The sequence below is a fragment of the Panulirus ornatus genome, chromosome 5 (assembly GCF_036320965.1).
Source record: "Panulirus ornatus isolate Po-2019 chromosome 5, ASM3632096v1, whole genome shotgun sequence".
Lineage (NCBI taxonomy): Eukaryota > Metazoa > Arthropoda > Malacostraca > Decapoda > Palinuridae > Panulirus > Panulirus ornatus.
The window spans coordinates 39,993,167-40,009,798 of NC_092228.1; the positions used below are offsets into that span (position 1 = coordinate 39,993,167).

At 39.4% G+C, this 16,632-nt stretch overlaps 2 protein-coding genes across 4 annotated transcripts in view; one reads left to right on the forward strand and one right to left on the reverse strand.

Annotated features, from left to right (window-relative positions):
- The window catches only part of LOC139748688 (condensin-2 complex subunit D3-like), a 59,163-nt gene extending 52,044 nt beyond the window's left edge, over window positions 1–7,119 (reverse strand). The window contains exons 1-2 of one of the 3 annotated variants that reach the window (XM_071661998.1): window positions 7,007–7,119; window positions 397–501 (exon numbers count right to left, since the gene is read on the reverse strand). In XM_071661998.1, the coding sequence (XP_071518099.1) occupies window positions 397–501; window positions 7,007–7,033 (132 nt within the window). In that variant the 5' untranslated portion in view covers window positions 7,034–7,119. Of the gene's footprint in view, window positions 1–396; window positions 502–7,006 lie in introns of those variants that run through there. The other 2 variants (XM_071661996.1, XM_071661997.1) reach the window with 2 other exon arrangements.
- Window positions 1,164–16,632, forward strand: part of Itpr (Inositol 1,4,5,-trisphosphate receptor) — a 266,291-nt gene continuing 250,822 nt past the window's right edge. Inside the window, exons 1-4 of the mRNA XM_071662011.1 lie at window positions 1,164–1,251; window positions 2,890–3,185; window positions 5,763–5,833; window positions 8,708–8,823. Coding sequence (XP_071518112.1) covers window positions 3,091–3,185; window positions 5,763–5,833; window positions 8,708–8,823 — 282 coding nt within the window. The 5' untranslated portion in view covers window positions 1,164–1,251; window positions 2,890–3,090. The remainder of the gene's footprint in view (window positions 1,252–2,889; window positions 3,186–5,762; window positions 5,834–8,707; window positions 8,824–16,632) is intronic.

Sequence of the window (16,632 nt, forward strand, 5' to 3'; positions counted from 1 at the left end):
TCCAGTGCACAAGTGTCGCACAGAAAAGAAGGCGTGATATTTAAATCAGGATTAACATATGAGTCAGTGATGAAACACAATAGAATTACAAAATTAAAAAGTGATAAACAGGAGTAATACAAAACAGTTACAGTTTTTCAGATCATGCAACATAAGTGTTTGAATACATCCTAGAAGAGACCAAGACTGGACTTGGGAGAAAAGTTATTTTGTTACAAAATTATTAATTATTATTAACAATAAAAGGCTGTGCCGTAGATGGATGAAGTTCCTGGCAATCAAACAAATACAAGGTTCAGCAATCAGACATAGCCAGAATAAAAAATACTAATAAAATATGAGATAGCTGGTTCTCTAAGCCGAATGGCCTACATCTAGAGGAGGATCTGTAAGTACCTGTGAGAATGTGTGTCTTGCGCCGGGCTGGAAGAACCTACTTGAGAATTCAATTCTGACCAACAATTCAAGAGGCTGCGACATTTGTGTTGCTTCAGCAGGAAACTGGGAAATGACAATAAATTTAAAACAAGGCATAGGTAGACATATACCGATCACACACAGATATACGAGTTCATATAATCTCGTGCAAGTCCATCAGTGGAATATAACTAAAAATACTGTAGCGTTTTTTATTTCACTTTACTACTAATTAGGAGTATAGAGACCGCTAATCTTGTCACTTAATACTGATTGAACATCAATATTAAGATCAGTCTATACACACTTTAAGTATAATATATCCCAGCCATTGTTAATTTCCAGTTACTCATAACAGTCGTTTATTTCATCTCTCTCTAGGGATGTTGTCTACTTTCCTTTAACTGCTCTCTGTGTCGTCTACCCTTGTTTCATTATTTTCGTATTCTTTTTCTAAAGTCTACATCTTCGCTTAGAAAATAGCTTCTATCCTCTTTTGCAATATGGGCCAGAATTCCGTGATATATAAATACGTAAAAAATCACGGGACACGTGATGTCATATGCAATGATGAGCTCGACAAGAAAGAAGTTTTGACAATGACAGGATGCATTAAAGTCATCTAAATCTACATTTAAAGTTAGGGTTAGAATAATGCCATTTTCATGGCAAGGTCTGTAGGCCCGAGTAATCAATGGCACAAATTTCTAGAAGCGCTGCAGGGAGAGCAACCGGCGAGCTCTGGCAATGATGGTGGCTGTGAGCGGCAGTGTTGCTCGTGACGGTGAGGAGAGAAGACGTGTGAATTTTACTCCAACACACCCAGATTGTCAAGTTCGTTTGATGACATTAATATATTTAGAGACGTAACTCTTGTTTCTTGATGTACTTTAATGTGGATAGATGACTGTGAAACCTCGCATTTGGGCCGCAATAAGTGCATCTTGCTCGTAAAGTGAAGGTGGTGTACATCTTCGGAAACAGGATTTTCATACAAGAGGTTACCTTTACACCTCTAACTCATCAGCTCGTCACAGCCAGCACCCAGAGCACATCATCATTTTTATACTGACATTCAAAGTGAAATATTTTTCATATAATGATAATTAGTTTTAATACTGTTTGGTACATTTCTAGTTGTGGAGGTTTGATCCACTTAACTGTTGATAAGGCCAAGTGGTATGGTTGAAGCTCTTTAATGTGATGATAAATGGTAGGGAGATGGGGGAAAAGCCAAGAGTGGCAGCTTTAGAATTAGTGCCGGGAAATCATTAGGGGTGAGGAAATCCGTATTATGTTAGGATGTTAACTCTGAATCAATTTGCATATGGCAGGTAGGCTCTTAGGCCCCCAGGGATATCGCCACAGTAATTTATATTGCAGAAGTCGTAAGACCTGTTGCTAGAAATTCAATTCCTATGTATCAGAAAATTGGAGAAGGACCAAGGGATGGTCCTTGTATGCACTGTACTGTTCCAGATTGCAAGTGATTTCTGTAGCTTGCAAACCACTGTAATTTTAACCTGTAATTAGTTTAGCCATCATTGACTAAATCCCATTTGTTCTTTATCCAGCTTTAACGGGATCTGACTGAATTAAGTTAGGTATTTTAAGAATATATGTAGTATCGACCGACTCTTGCAAACTAGTGAATATTGTTTGCTGTATTAATCAGATATAAAGTATTACATTCTGCATGAGAATCCTTAAGAAATCTCCAAATTCCTTGAGTTGTAATTTGGATTCTTGGTCAAAAGTGGTCCGTTATTTGGATTCTTGGTCAAACTTGGCCATTTATGAATTTGTCCTCAGGCATCTGGGTTGGAACTATCCCTATAAAACTTAAGTTCATTTAAACTGTGTAATTTAGGGGACTGGTGATAGTTGTTTCTAAACTGCTTATATTTTTTCTTAAGTTCCGTGGAATATGATGGTGATAAATGTTACAATTTTACTGGTGCATGCAGCAGGAATAATACTCTGACTAGGAAAGCTTTTAATTTTTAAATATTTTGTCAGGTGGAGGCACAGCAGGATGCAATTTCCTCAAATTTCACTTCCGATTATTGCTGTATTCTGAAATGAATTTTTATGTGCATTTTCTTCCCAAAGCAGATTATTGCAGTATTCTGAAGTGAATTTTTATGTATATTTTTATGGGAATTTGCTATTGGAACTCGATGATTATGCATATCTGAGGAAATTGTTCCTTTTGAGAAGTAATCAAGATAACCAGTAATCTTCCTTAACCTTTAGTCATATACAGTAAAAAGCAACATAGAACCCATGTTTCACCGAGACTGTATTTATTGCAACGTTTATGTTATTGTAGCTTTGCTATACCTAGACTTTCGTGTACAAATTATAATGTAGTTCAGATATACATGTATGTTAACTAATGTATTTTTGCTTCTGAATTAATGTTTGAATAATTTTGATGATGCACTGACACATTAAACAATGAAATTGTAGAGCCTTCCTTTGTGTAGTTGTGACAAACTGATTTGTGAGTAGAATGACTAAATGATGACAGTGATGAATACTGTGGTAGTGATGACTTGGTCCTGACATCATACATTAAGGGCCACCATCAGGTGTGAACTACGTAAGGTCATGCCCCTGGTGTGACCCAGATTAAAGAGACAGACTTGAAAAATTAAGAAGGCAGTCAGCATGGGGCCTGAAGGATCTGCCTCCTTCTTGCATATGGGTGACATTGTGTCCCTCTATGCAGAAGGCAGTGTATCAGGATTCATCAGTACCCTTGGGTAAGTAATGTTTTAATGCTGTATTTATTAAGAATTATTCATGTAGAATGTTTCAGAGGTATATATATATATATATATATATATATATATATATATATATATATATATAATGACAACTAGAGACAGTGTGAACGAATGTGGCCTTTTTTGTCTGTTTTCCTGGCACTACCTCACTGAAGCGGGGGATGGCGATGCTATTTCCTGTGTGGCAGGGTAGCGACTGGAATGGATGAAGGCAAGAAAGTATGAATATGTACATCTGTATATATATATGTATATGTCTGTGTACGTATATGCATGTATATGTTAATTTGTGTATGTATATATATATATATATATATATATATATATATATATGTGTGTGTGTGTGTGTATGGATGTATATGTATATATATATATATATATATTTTTTTTTTCAAACTATTCACCATTTCTCGCGTTAGCAAGGTAGCGTTAAGAACAGAGGACTGGGCCTCTGAGGCAATATCCTAACCTGGCCCCCTTCTCTGTTCCTTCTTTTGGAAAATTAAAAAAAAAGAGGGGAGGATTTCCAGCCCCTCGATCCCTCCCCTTTTAGTCGCCTTCTACAACACACAGGGAATACATGGGAAGTATTCTTTCTCCCCTATCTCCAGGGATATATATATATATATATATATATATATATATATATATATATATATATATATATATATATATGTGTGTGTGTGTGTGTGTGTGTGTATATATGAGTGGATGGGCCATTTTTCAGAACTAGGGGCCCCCCGACCTTAACCCCACATGGCGGCAAAATAGCATGAATGTCCACTTAATCTGAGTAGATGTAGTATTTGGTAATCTTTTCGTTACATATTGCAGTGAGGTTTTTTCATACTTGATCACTTTTTTCCACAGTAGTGAGGTAGAGCCTGAACAGACAAATAAAGGCTGCATTCACTCACATCCATTCAACTGGTCTTCATGGCCAGAGCTCCAAAACCATAGCCCCCTGTCCACAACCTGGCACCACAGACCTTTCCATGGTCTCCCTTGGCTGTTTCATGTGCCTTGGTTGAGTCTATTGACAGCATGTCGACCCCTGCTTACCATATCATTTCAGTTCACTCTATCCTGTGCACTCCTTTCACCCTCTTCTTACATATTCTTTCCATATGTTTAAAGCATTTCAGCAAACCCTCTTCAGCTCTCAACCACTCTTTTTTATTATTACCATACCCCCCTATCTTACCATTTCATTACTGGATCAATCCACATCATAGCGCTGTTGTCCTCGGTCATTTCATTTTCAACATATGCACCTTCCTCCTCACATTCTCATGTATAGCTTACTCTCGCATCCATTCAGCATTTTTACTGTACCTTCAAACATATACATTAAAGTGACTTCTTTCTATGCATTCTACAGTGCTCCCTAAACCTTTGCACCCTTACCCACCCTATGACTCACTTCTGTTTTTGTGGATCCATTTGCTACCATGTCCTCTCACAGGTATCTGAAACACATTACTTCCTCCACATTTTCTCCATTCAAACTCACACCCCAACTAATCTGTCCCTCATTGAGTTAAATCGTTCAAAGAAGGTCTTAAATTTTGATGATAGTTTAAGTTTAGAGTGTGCATGAAACGTGTCTGGTGAAGTGCTTTTTACTTCTTTGATATAAGGATGAATCCATGTAGGTGAAATTAAGAACAGTAGATTCAGATAACTTATTTAGTATGCTATATTTGGAATTCGGAGAATAAGTAAAAAATGAAGACAGGAGGAAGGGGAGTGGCAGAATCATTAAAGAGGCATATGATAAAGGGCTTTCAAGATGGTGCGGCTATGCAGGATGTTAACTTGTGATAGGTACAGCATTGCAGAATGAAGGACTTATGCCCCAAACAGTCAGAAGCCTTTGAGCACTCTTAGTAGTGCATTTTTTCTTAGATATAGAAACGTGTTACCTCCTCATTACTTGAACCTAGTTAACCCCAGGATCGTGTATGAGGCTCATGTAGCACTCGTGAAGTGAGCCATGTGCATTGTGCCCATAGAGCTTAGGCATTAATATTGTCAGAACCCAACCTCTTACCCTTGGATGTTCATGAAAAAGGCTTTTGAATTTTCCACTGCTACTTGCTCAAGCTTTCCCTTCTCACAGCTTGTTCTAGATAGTTATCCACAATGCTCTTATGTGGCATTACAGTCATTCAACATAATCCACTAAATGTTTCTAGTAACAAGTAGTAGTCTATTAATACAGGGTGGAAAATTGAAAAATTGAGAAGTGCTGTGCATTGCTCGTATGGGAGCCTTTGCTCACTTTCACACATTGGAATTTATGTTGTAATGAGATTCTGTCTGTTTAATTCATCTTGTTTAAATGAAGAGAGTTATTTTAAGATATATTGATAGCAGATGCAATCTTTCAAGACTAGAATCTTTTCCGAAGATTTCTTGTTTTTCCAGATAGAAGTTTTCGTGGCTATAACTTGTTCTATAATTTTTGAATCAGTGATGAAAGTTTAGATTATTTTTGCAATAAATCAACCAGATGATAGAAAAGTCATACATATTTTTTTTCCTATTTAGGCTGGTGGATGCTCGTTGTGTGGTAAACCCAGAGGCGGGTGACCTCAGCACCCCACCTAAGAAATTCAGAGGTAAGTAATATCACATTCCTGAATTATGAATTGAGACTTTGTCAATGCACCAGGTGAAAATTAATCTTTTACAGATAGATTTAAGGGTGTAGGGGGAATAGAGATATTTGTAGTGGTAATTGATAGTGATGAGGTAGAGAAAGAAAAGAATAGACAGTTGTATGTACATGGTGTACCTATTTGCGCGGCATAGTCTTTTGGGTTCTTTTTACCCCACAGTTCAGACTGAGCCCGGGCTGTTGGGTTGGATCATTGATTCCCCAAACTGTTGGAAACCGTGGCTTGCAGTAAGTGGTTAATTTTATTTTTTATAGGGGTTTTGGTAGTAATGGGTTCATTGTCACCTTATAGGTTATCTGCCAGACCATCCCTTGCCCCCACAAATATGCTTATTTAATATGTTATTATCTTTTTGTAATTAACAGATCCTTCCTCCTCAAGAGAGTTAGTATCAGGAACAAATGAAATGTGGCCCTTTTTACAAACATTCATGGAAGTTTCACTTACAGTGTACTGAAAGCAAAGCCTACCATCCACTTCCAAGTCCCACAAACTTTACGATGGTTTGTTTCACATTACTTGGTTTAGCCAGTTGAAAGCACAGCATTAGTTGTGTTATAATGTAAAGTACCTAACCTTGCCATCTTTTAATCGTGAATGCCAAACAACTCGAACATATTCTAAAAATATTATGAGGTGTGGTTGTTACATATATGAAAGATGGCCATAAACAATGAACACTTATTTGATGCTGAGACAGATCAGGGTTTTTTGTTATATTAGGTCCAGTATTGTTGCACTGATGCGAGTTATGGGCTTGGAATGCAAAAGAACTCAAGAAAATGTTCAAGTTGGAAATGAAATGCTTGATAATATGTGACAACTTGATCCAGTAAGGGATGACATTGTGAGAGAGGTGTGATGGGCAGTCCTGTATGTTAGAGGATGTGCTGAAATGGTTCAGATATGTTGAAAGGACAGATGATGAACGATTAAGATTTATACATGTACACTAGTACATATGATGAGATAATGCCATGGCTATTAACTACATGTTTTGCTCGGTTAACAACATTGTGTTTTTCTGTTGCTTCACTGTATATAATTTGGGACTTAGAATTATTTTTAGCCCCCTTCTAAGGCTTCTATTGAATGAACTAGTCAGTGACATACCTTAACAAGTCTTGTAAAGCTCGTCATCTCCACACTTTTGAGAAACACTGGCGCCAACTGGTACGTTTAACCCATCGTTGCCAGATCCTTTCAGCCAAGATATCGTACCACTCAGGTTAGAATTATCGTATTTTGGGCAAAAGTATCGTACAATGATTTTTTTTTAGGATGTATTTTTTTGAGGATGGTGTAAGCATAGTCTTATAGAAATATACTGCTATTTCAAATTACATAATTCTGTGTTTCTGAGGTGAAAGTTAATATCGGCTCTAAATCCGAAAACTTGGGAAAAACTGCATTTTCTTCAGCCACTCTTGCCATGATGATACATAAATTCTGAGATGGTTGTCTGTAGATTCAACCACTAGAATGCTGAAATTGGTCTACTTCAAGTGTTTAATTTGGTTCTGTTTTGTGAGAGACTACCATAACATTTACACACGCTTTATGGCACTTTTCCTTTTCATTTTCAGTTCTTGTGGAGTTTTCACTTTTTATGCAACTTAATGGTTGTTAGCAGTTATTCACCATTACAGTTGTTACAGTTGCGACAAAGCCTTAGGTGGATCTTTTTGTTTCTCCCACTCATCGATGTATTTCTTCTCACCTTTTTTTTTTCACTGCACCAGATCCTTCCCCTCTCTCCACTCCCTATTGCTTACCAGAATGTTCAGACATGATGTATGAACGACAATTGATTAACTGAAAGTCCCTCTACTCGCAGCGCCATCACACTTGCGCGAGACAAGTTAGGCTATTATTTGATACAACTAATTTCATTATTCTCAGTTATTGTTTTCTCATTTATCTTTTCTTCAGAAAAAGTATCGCAAATTGTATATGAATATCGTCGCAAATTTCAAATTGTCGAATGAATGTTATTTTACATAACTAGGCCTATATAGAACCAAGTCGACCCATATGCATGTGTTTGGAGTCTGTATGCTACGTTATTGGCCCTTATCAAAAACATGTTGGTACAGGGCTAACAAAAACTTTGATTAATCTACACTTTGCTCACACTTTCTATACCTTTCCTCACAGAATCCATACCTTTTCAGTTTCCTTGCAACTGAGGGTTCAGGGCCGCGTGACGTCAGAAGCCGCCTGTGCGATGGCGTATATTTGTAGTCAGAGTGGGCCAACTTAGCACATATAGGCTTAGGTACATCGTTCACTGGTCAAAATTATCGTACTTATACAATAATTATTGTACATCTGACAACGCTGGCTGTAACCTGTCATTTAAGCTAAACTAGGATTAGGGTGCTAATTGTTGGGTAGGAAAATATGAATGAAAAAACTGTTAAAACTTTTTTTTTTTCCTATGGAGGGAGGCGTATTAAAAAGATTCATATAGAAGTTTTGCAGTTGGGCTTTGTCTGACATTTCTGATTTGATCTGGCAGAAATATGATTCCCGTGGGCTTTAGCTACCCTCTAACCTCTGTGAAGGAAACCTACATGCTGACTGCACAGAGGATGTTTTGTTTCAAACGTTTTCCCCTCATGTGACTTAGTGTTATCCATTCGTGTGTACAGATGGTGTATGTGTATTTAATTGTTTTTAGCATTTTTAGGACTGTGCTGTGCCCAGAAGTATTGTGTGAATATTTACCATGGCAGTTGGAGGCTGCTGAAGCCATGATATATGCCATAGTGTTATACATATTGTAAACCGATGTATTGTATTCTCCACTAGACTGCTTGTTCAGTATCTGCCCCAGTAACCGGTATTCGGCCCAGAAGCAGTTCTGGAAAGCAGCAAAGCATAGTGGCAACTCTACCACCGACCCGAGCTTACTCAACCGTCTTCACGTAAGTACATACATCTTAGATTGTTTGGTAACAAACTTTATTGTATGTTTATGTTTTATTTGTACCTGTCTATTCTGTTCTTGGTGTGTCATGCTTTCCAGTATTTATTGTTCACACCACATCATGTTATAGGATTCTCATCTGTCACTTCCAAACATTTATTTTTGAAAAGTCTTCTGAGGAAGTGTAGCTGAGTGTTCTCCATTTTAATAACCTCTTGATTTATATAGTAAATGTTCACATACATTTGAAATGGATGTAATCTTACATAAGTATTAGTTTTAGGTGAGGAATGGTTGATTTTTTTTTTTTTGCTATGTTTGCTAAGTAACATTATAGTAATATACCTCATTGACGCATTCCTACAGCTGTGTTCTACAGATGGAGAGAACTGATTCTTTGACATACACACCCTTTATTTTATACCCAAGGGAACTAATTTGGTAAACTAATTGTCAGAATTTCTTCCCCAATATGTAAACTGGCGTAGATGATTGGATCTGCCATTTCTATTTTTATTTATAGCAATACTCTCTGATGTGTGTTCGCATTTCATTGATTTTGGACATATTGTGGGTGGGCGATTAGGGCGAAATGTGTGTCAAAGGCCTTGCTACATTGCTGTAGTAATATTGATATAAGCGGTAGAAGCAGAGGGTAGTAGGATACTAAAGTTGTTGGACATGGATGCTCTTACAAAAGTGTAGGAAATAGCAATAAAATCTTTTCGGCGGTTCCCTGTGCAGTTCACTGTTATAAAGTGGGTGCTGTAATGCTGGGCCGTGAGACCTGACCTGTACGCCGCATAACCGCGGAAGTGGCGTGAAACCTTACAGGAATGCACCAGTCGTAATGGGCTTGTTAAGACACGATGTTGGATATTATGACTGCATTGGTGGTGTTTTATAAGGCTCAAATGTATGTATGATAATGAGTTCATTATTAAAGTTCTCATAACTCCCATCTCCTCTGCACCAACACATTTGTCTGACGAAAAGGGACCGTGTAATAGCTCAAACTACTCATTCGAACAGATGCGAGAGATACCATTATGTACTCCAGGAGGATGCTTAAGGGCTTAGTCCCCTACATGCTCTCAAAGACGGTCTCTGGGTGAGATGACAGCATTTGAGCCAGATTACACAACAACATACAGACAGAAGCAACAGACCCGAGTCTTTAAGTAGGAACGGTAGTGGCAGACTGGGCTGTGGGTGGGGGGCACAAGACCCCAAACCCAGCGTTTGGCAAATTGGAAAGTTACATCTGTGTTGAGGATATGTATATAAATGATTTAAACTGATATATTTACATACGTTTGCATTATTAAGATACCTGTGTATTTGTATGGCCACAGGTGTTGAGACTGGAGAAAGGTACTTGACACCGTGGCCCGGTGCGACATCTGGTTTGGCTAGGCTTGCTGGTTGATGATGGTACGAACTATGAACTCTCACTCACTGCTAGTTAGATTAACACGTAGGGTCCAAATCTGTTTAGCTTTTCCTGGAAATATAAAAACGTTTTGGGGAAAAGAGAGGAACTGAAGTGATCAACCATACTTTGTAGATAACAGTCGAGTTAGGGATTTCGCGCGTAAGGTAATGGCAAGTTGTGGTAGGCAGATGAGTAACTTGCATAGTACCCTTGCGTGCTGGCAGCCCTCATGAATAATGCATATCATCATGCCTCACGTCCACCCGGGTTCAGGTGTCGTAAGCTGTGGGGTTAAGACAGGCACCCAAGAACCAATGTAATTAGGTAGACGAAAGTGAGGCGAACCCATGTATCTCACGATTCTTAGGCGATTAGGCTAGGTGCACTTACTGAAAGTCACAAATTGCACATCGTTACTTTGCTGCTGCAAATAACGTAAAAAAAAAAAAGCAATTTTTGTTAGGAAATTACGAACGAGACTTGTTTCTATGTTAATATTAATGTGACAGACGGAACAAGAAAGTTTTGGTTTGTTATTATATTCGAAAAACAAAGGAATGTAATTTTTTTTTCTTTTACATGTTAGAGAAATGAGAAAAATAACCATATAGTTATATATATCTGCAGTTGAAGAATCTCTGGAGACGTAAGGGCAAGCTAGGCTGGGTTTACATCCGCGTTCAACAGACGTAAACATATGTCAGAACCTGTGTAGCGACCCACATACTTTTCCTGAAGGGAGTAGGAACAGTGTGTGAACATTAGAATTTAAACGGTTTAAACTTTTGACACAGTGTTGGCTTTTATTATATGCAAGTTATTCTCGTGATTGATACCCAAACTTTCTTCACTCGAGCATTATATATTCAATGTAGCTTTAGAGAATAGTACGTTACGTAATACGTGAACCAGGGACGGTACACGAGTGTCCTTAAAAGTAGAGTAAATTGATAAGTCTGTTTTTGCTGTTTATTGACTGCAGTTTTCCTGCATAAGGCGAGGATATGTCACACTTCTAGGACCCTATTTTTCAGTAATTTAAAGTATAGTATTAGCTTTATTGAATTTCTTCAACTTAGTGTTCCATTCGTTCAGGAATCTATAAATGTCTTTACATCTCTGTAAATTATTATTATTTGTTATTTGTAGTATCTCGGTTCCTCGAATGAGAAAAGCATTTGATTGGGACATTGTTAAATTGATGTTGAAACTTGAAATGAGCAATATTGTCTCTTACCCTTCACTCTCAATGTGGGCAATATTGTGTCCGTTGATATCTTCTTGTAGGTCAGCTTTTTCTGTCTCATGACAGTTTGTGATTTCTATTTATGTCACAGAGGGAGAGTTTTACACTCGTGTAGCTTCGTGTGTGTGTGTGTGTAAATATTATTTGTGAGTGTACTATTTATGGATTACGAGTGATGGTTTACACTCGTAGTTATGATTTCTTTGTGCACACCATGACTTGTGTTTTGTATTAACTAGCCAGCGCACAAGTGTACCTGTGTGCCTGCTTTTATACGTCATGGTAGTTGATAATACACAGGGCTGTGTATGACGGGCATTTGAGGGGTGGCAGGGGATGGGGGGTGGGGGGTCGTGGGCAGCAGGCTCACTTCCCCGGCCAACATCTCTCCTTTAGTGTTTGAATTACTCACGCTGCCAATCCTGCCCCTGCTCTACCTGCTGCCTCGCCATAACCTCTTGAACTTTGGACACTGCTGTTGCCCTGTGCTGCATCTTGTACTGCAGTTATACTGTTGCTCTGATGCCGTTCCTGTATATTTTTTACGGTTACTGTTGCTGCTTGTGCATCATATATTACTGTTGTTCTGGTACTGTATTTTGTACTTCTGTTAATTCTGTTGTCAATGGATCCTGTACTGTAGTTATTGCTCCTGCTGAGCTTTGACTACGCCTTGTATGATGTGCGCATCCGTTATGTATGTTAAGGAGGTAATTAGAGCTAGAAAAAGAACCTTGCAGAAATGTACAGAACTTTTAAGACACACTTAAATAAGATGCATTATATTACCTCCATGCGTTAAAGACGCAAAATTGATATTCGGGGAAAACCATAGGACACCCATAGTAACGGCTCATGGTAATATATTTTGGTGAAAATTAATGTGACGAACCATATTAGTCTATAAGAGCACGAGGGATGAGGACTATTCTGTTTATCATATAGAGAGGATGGGCCTCAGAAACCCTTGAAGATAAACAGTTTGTCTAAGGCCCTGGAGATGTAATTGTGGAGCAATACAAGATTTTTTACCCAGCTTTCTCTCGAAGCGATTATGACAGTTCTCTTGGTGCTGTTGCAAGAAATAGAAACTGTGCATATCATGGGAATAGGGAACGAGTTTTAAGTGTCGAGTGGGAACCATGCTGCACAGGATTTTTCTTGTGTGAATTGATATCCTGTGAGCGCTCTGGTGGGACTTCGGCTCGTGAGCATGGTGTTATGACCTTTGAACATGATGTTACGACCCTTGGCAAGATGTTACGACCCTTCAGGATTATGGTAAGACTCTTGAGCACGATAGCACGGCTCTTGAAAGTGGTGTGACAACTTCATTTGTACTTCAGGTCAGAGTACAGGCCAACACAGTCGTGCCCTAGGGTCGTACCATGTACTCAAGGGCACGTACCATCATCAGTTTAAAATTTCTGAATCAAAGCCTAGTGTAACTGCAGGGTTTACCTTTTTTTTATATTTAAAGAGCATGAATTTCTATTTGTCACGTAATACTCCCAGAACAAGAACAGTCACAATAGGACTCGTTTTTATATTATGAAATAACGAAATTCAATATGTTTCTTTTTTTCTCACGCAGCGAACGTGCTGTTGTAGCCATGTCCCAAGAGCTCTTCTCTTTGGTGGCAGAATTTTCTAGGCCAACACTGATTAAAGGTTTTTCTTCAATCTATACACTAAGTTTTGTAACCATGAGCGGGGGAACATATTTGAAAGGGGGAGGGGATAAGATTTGTTGTATTATGTAGGTCATATTGGTTGCGTAAAAGAGATTTTATTAAATCAGAATATAAACACTAGTGGACTTTCAGAGAAGCTTGTGGTTGGCTTTGCCTGGTTCATCAGCAAGTCAAGAACACAGGATAGAGCCGGCAAGGAAATACGAAATTCTCGTAATCATTTTTTAAGACCGAGTCAACCTTTAAATTCTTGAGAGTGGTCTTTATGTAGCCAGCAATTTCCCATGGAAATAATGATAATGATCGAAATGATATCGAAAATAAGGGCGTCCCGCCTGGGCCTTTTCCTAAGACATAATTGAGCTCGTTCGCTCTCGTGTTCGGCTGCTTCTGATAACCGATCGTTAGCAACATCTTATTTAAAGAACGTACCAGATAGCACATTGTTTAACCCCCGTCATTGAAGTGGAAAATCATGAAATTTATATTTTTGTAGCAGCAATGTGTCAGTCATGGCGTGTTGTTGGAGTGAGACGTAGGCGTATTTATTCGTGAAATTAGCCAACCATTAGCGAGAAATGGCAGTGGGTCATAATACCAGGAGTGTTGATTATTCCACAGTCAGGCGCGCGTAAAAGCAGGTTGATATGGCCTTATTTGCTTTCCAAATGGCTTTATTCTCTTGGTTCTTCCCTGGATAATATGGCAGTCGGTCGTAACACTTGAAAGTTGAAATTGACGTATCGATAGCCAGTCTTGCTTAGTGTGCCGGCGATCCCACCATTGCCAGCCGAGTTGCATATGATTGTGGAGGGTTCCTTAAAGGTGTCTTCTTAAATTTCGGTGCGATATTCACTGAAGAAGCGTTGTCGTGCATATCATGGGTTCACGCCAGGTTTTCGAGGACGGATGAGTGGAAACAGTATCCTGGAGTGACACGGGGAGTCGAATTCAGAGGATGTGGTGGATGGTTTGTGGTTGGGCCTGTATCACAAGACCTCCAGAGCTTAAAATACTCAGAAGTGACTTTGTGAATATTATATAAGCTAGGCACAGTGGTTATGTAAATGATCAGTGTTAGCTACATTGGCTGTTTGAGTGAAGTTTGTTACAGTGGTTGTGTAAATGATGATGTGTGGTAGCCGGAGTAGAGTAAGATATGTAAATCTAGAGCTTCACGTTCGAAATTTGTTTCGTTTTATTCCCATCCTTATTAGTAAGAGGTGAGTCGGTGGTGTTGTGTTTAATGTGGCCAATGTTGATCCCCTCGCCAGGGTCTGTGCCCCGGCGCGAGCAGGCTGTTTATCCTTTCTATGGTTTGTATATAATTGGGTACTAGTTCCGGTTAGGGGCGAAGCACCACAGCTGTGACAGGCTCAGCCAGCCCAAAGCTCGTCACTCTGTTTGGGTTTCTTTAGGGATCCCCTCACTGATAGGTCTAATGAGCCTACCAGGTGTCCATTTAACGGGTCATGACCCATACGGACAGGTTAAATGAACTTGCTAGGGTTGTTGCCCATGCTGTTGTGGTCAAGGGTCCTACCGTCTTGCTCACCGGTTTAATCGCAAAGGTAATAATTGTCCTCGGTTGCCAACTGGTGTTTGCTTGGTCCAGCACGTGCCTTTAATGGTTTAACTTCCCTCATTTAGGCTCAGGCTGGGAGCCCTCGCCTGGAAATGAAATTGATTATTGATGGTAATTAGAGGAAGAGCCTGAGGGAGGCAAGATGGCCCTTTATTGACGTTTGGCCACGGAAGCCTAAGATAGAGTGCAACACGGGTGGAGGTCAGTGTTCCACCTCAGCACCTCCCTGACAGGAGGTGGTGTTGGTGAGGAAGGTAAACGTAAATATTTCCTCACCATCAGTCCTCAGCTCGTACTATAAGTGAGTGTTGTATAACCAATCCTCTAGCTGTATTATAAGCCTTATAGCCTCTCTCACTAAGCTTATAACCATCATCCAAGCCTGACTTTAGAGACCTGGAAGTTAATTATAGCCTTCGAGGTGGCTTACATCATTTACAGTTAGCCCTAGGACATCAAACCAGTCTTGGGTTAGATATAACCAGTTTTACGAATGACTTAACCTGTCGAAAGTCAAATATGATAAGTTTTAAGACATCTAACCACATCTTTCGAGTGACCTAACCAGTCTTAGGACAGATCTAATCAGTGTTAGGACAGACCTAACGAGTCTTACGTCAAATTAAACCTGTCTTAGACCTCCAACCTGTTATAAGACATTTAACTAGTCATACGAATGAGCTAACCAGTTTTAGGACATTAACCAGTCTTGGGGAAGTTGGCTTGGCCTTTGACCTAACCTTTAACAGTAAAGGAGTTCCTAATGCCCTTCTAAGACTTCGAAGAATTTGTACCATTGGAAGCATACTTGAAATGATTCGTACCACAGAAAATCTTGGGAGTAGGGTATTGGCGGAGCTTACGTATCAGTATGCTATTACTGAACCCGGCAGAATGCGGAGGATGAAGATAAAAGCAACTTGTAGTATGACTTGCTGTAACACTGCCTTGTAACACTAACACTGCCATCAGTGACTCCATTCACACTGCTCCTCGCCTCCTCCGTCTTCTGTGCCATATTAGTTTTACACACACACACACACACACACACACACACACTTACACGAAATTTAAGCTAGGATATGTTTGCGTGTGTTTATGTTTACATGGGGTTAAGACAGGGTGCCTACATACGGGGCAATTGCTCCTGTAACACACAAATGGTAAACACACCCACACACACGCAGAACATAAGTAAGATATCTTTGCTGCTGTTTGACTCATTTTTCAAGTCCCTCCAAGTGAGATGAATGCAAGTTAATGGACGGACGCTAAACGGGTAAATTGGTTTTAATTTGACGGCCTGGATAATTTAGATGGGGTAATAACTGTTGGTTCCAACTGTCTCTGCTTGGTAAACTGGTGATTTGAGCGCATATGATATTTTTTTTCCGCTTTCTTGGTTGGAGGAATATGTTAGGAACCAAAATATTAATGTACCGAGGGGTAATATAGGGTAACTGGCCCCATGGACACGGACGCGAGAGAAATATTCTTGACAATTTAGGTTTAGTATTTTCGTTTCAGGACGCCTAATAACGTTTGAAGGACACAGTGCGGTTTTCAGGACGTCTAGTGCGAAGGGCCCTACTTGTGGACAATGATCACAGGAAAGACTAGTGGCTCCGGATGTATTATTTATCTTCTGCATTATCTGTAGCGTGAGGTAGTGGTACTTTAGCGTGGTGCCAAGCTCTGTATAGATAATTCTTCGCTGGGAGATAGACATGGTAGAGTATGCAAATTAACTCTTCCAAGGAACATAGTGAGGGAACAGTAGAGAGAAGAGCATCAATGTCCGGTGCCCTTAAAGTGTCTTGCCGGACCGCAAGCTGTAAGCATGAGGG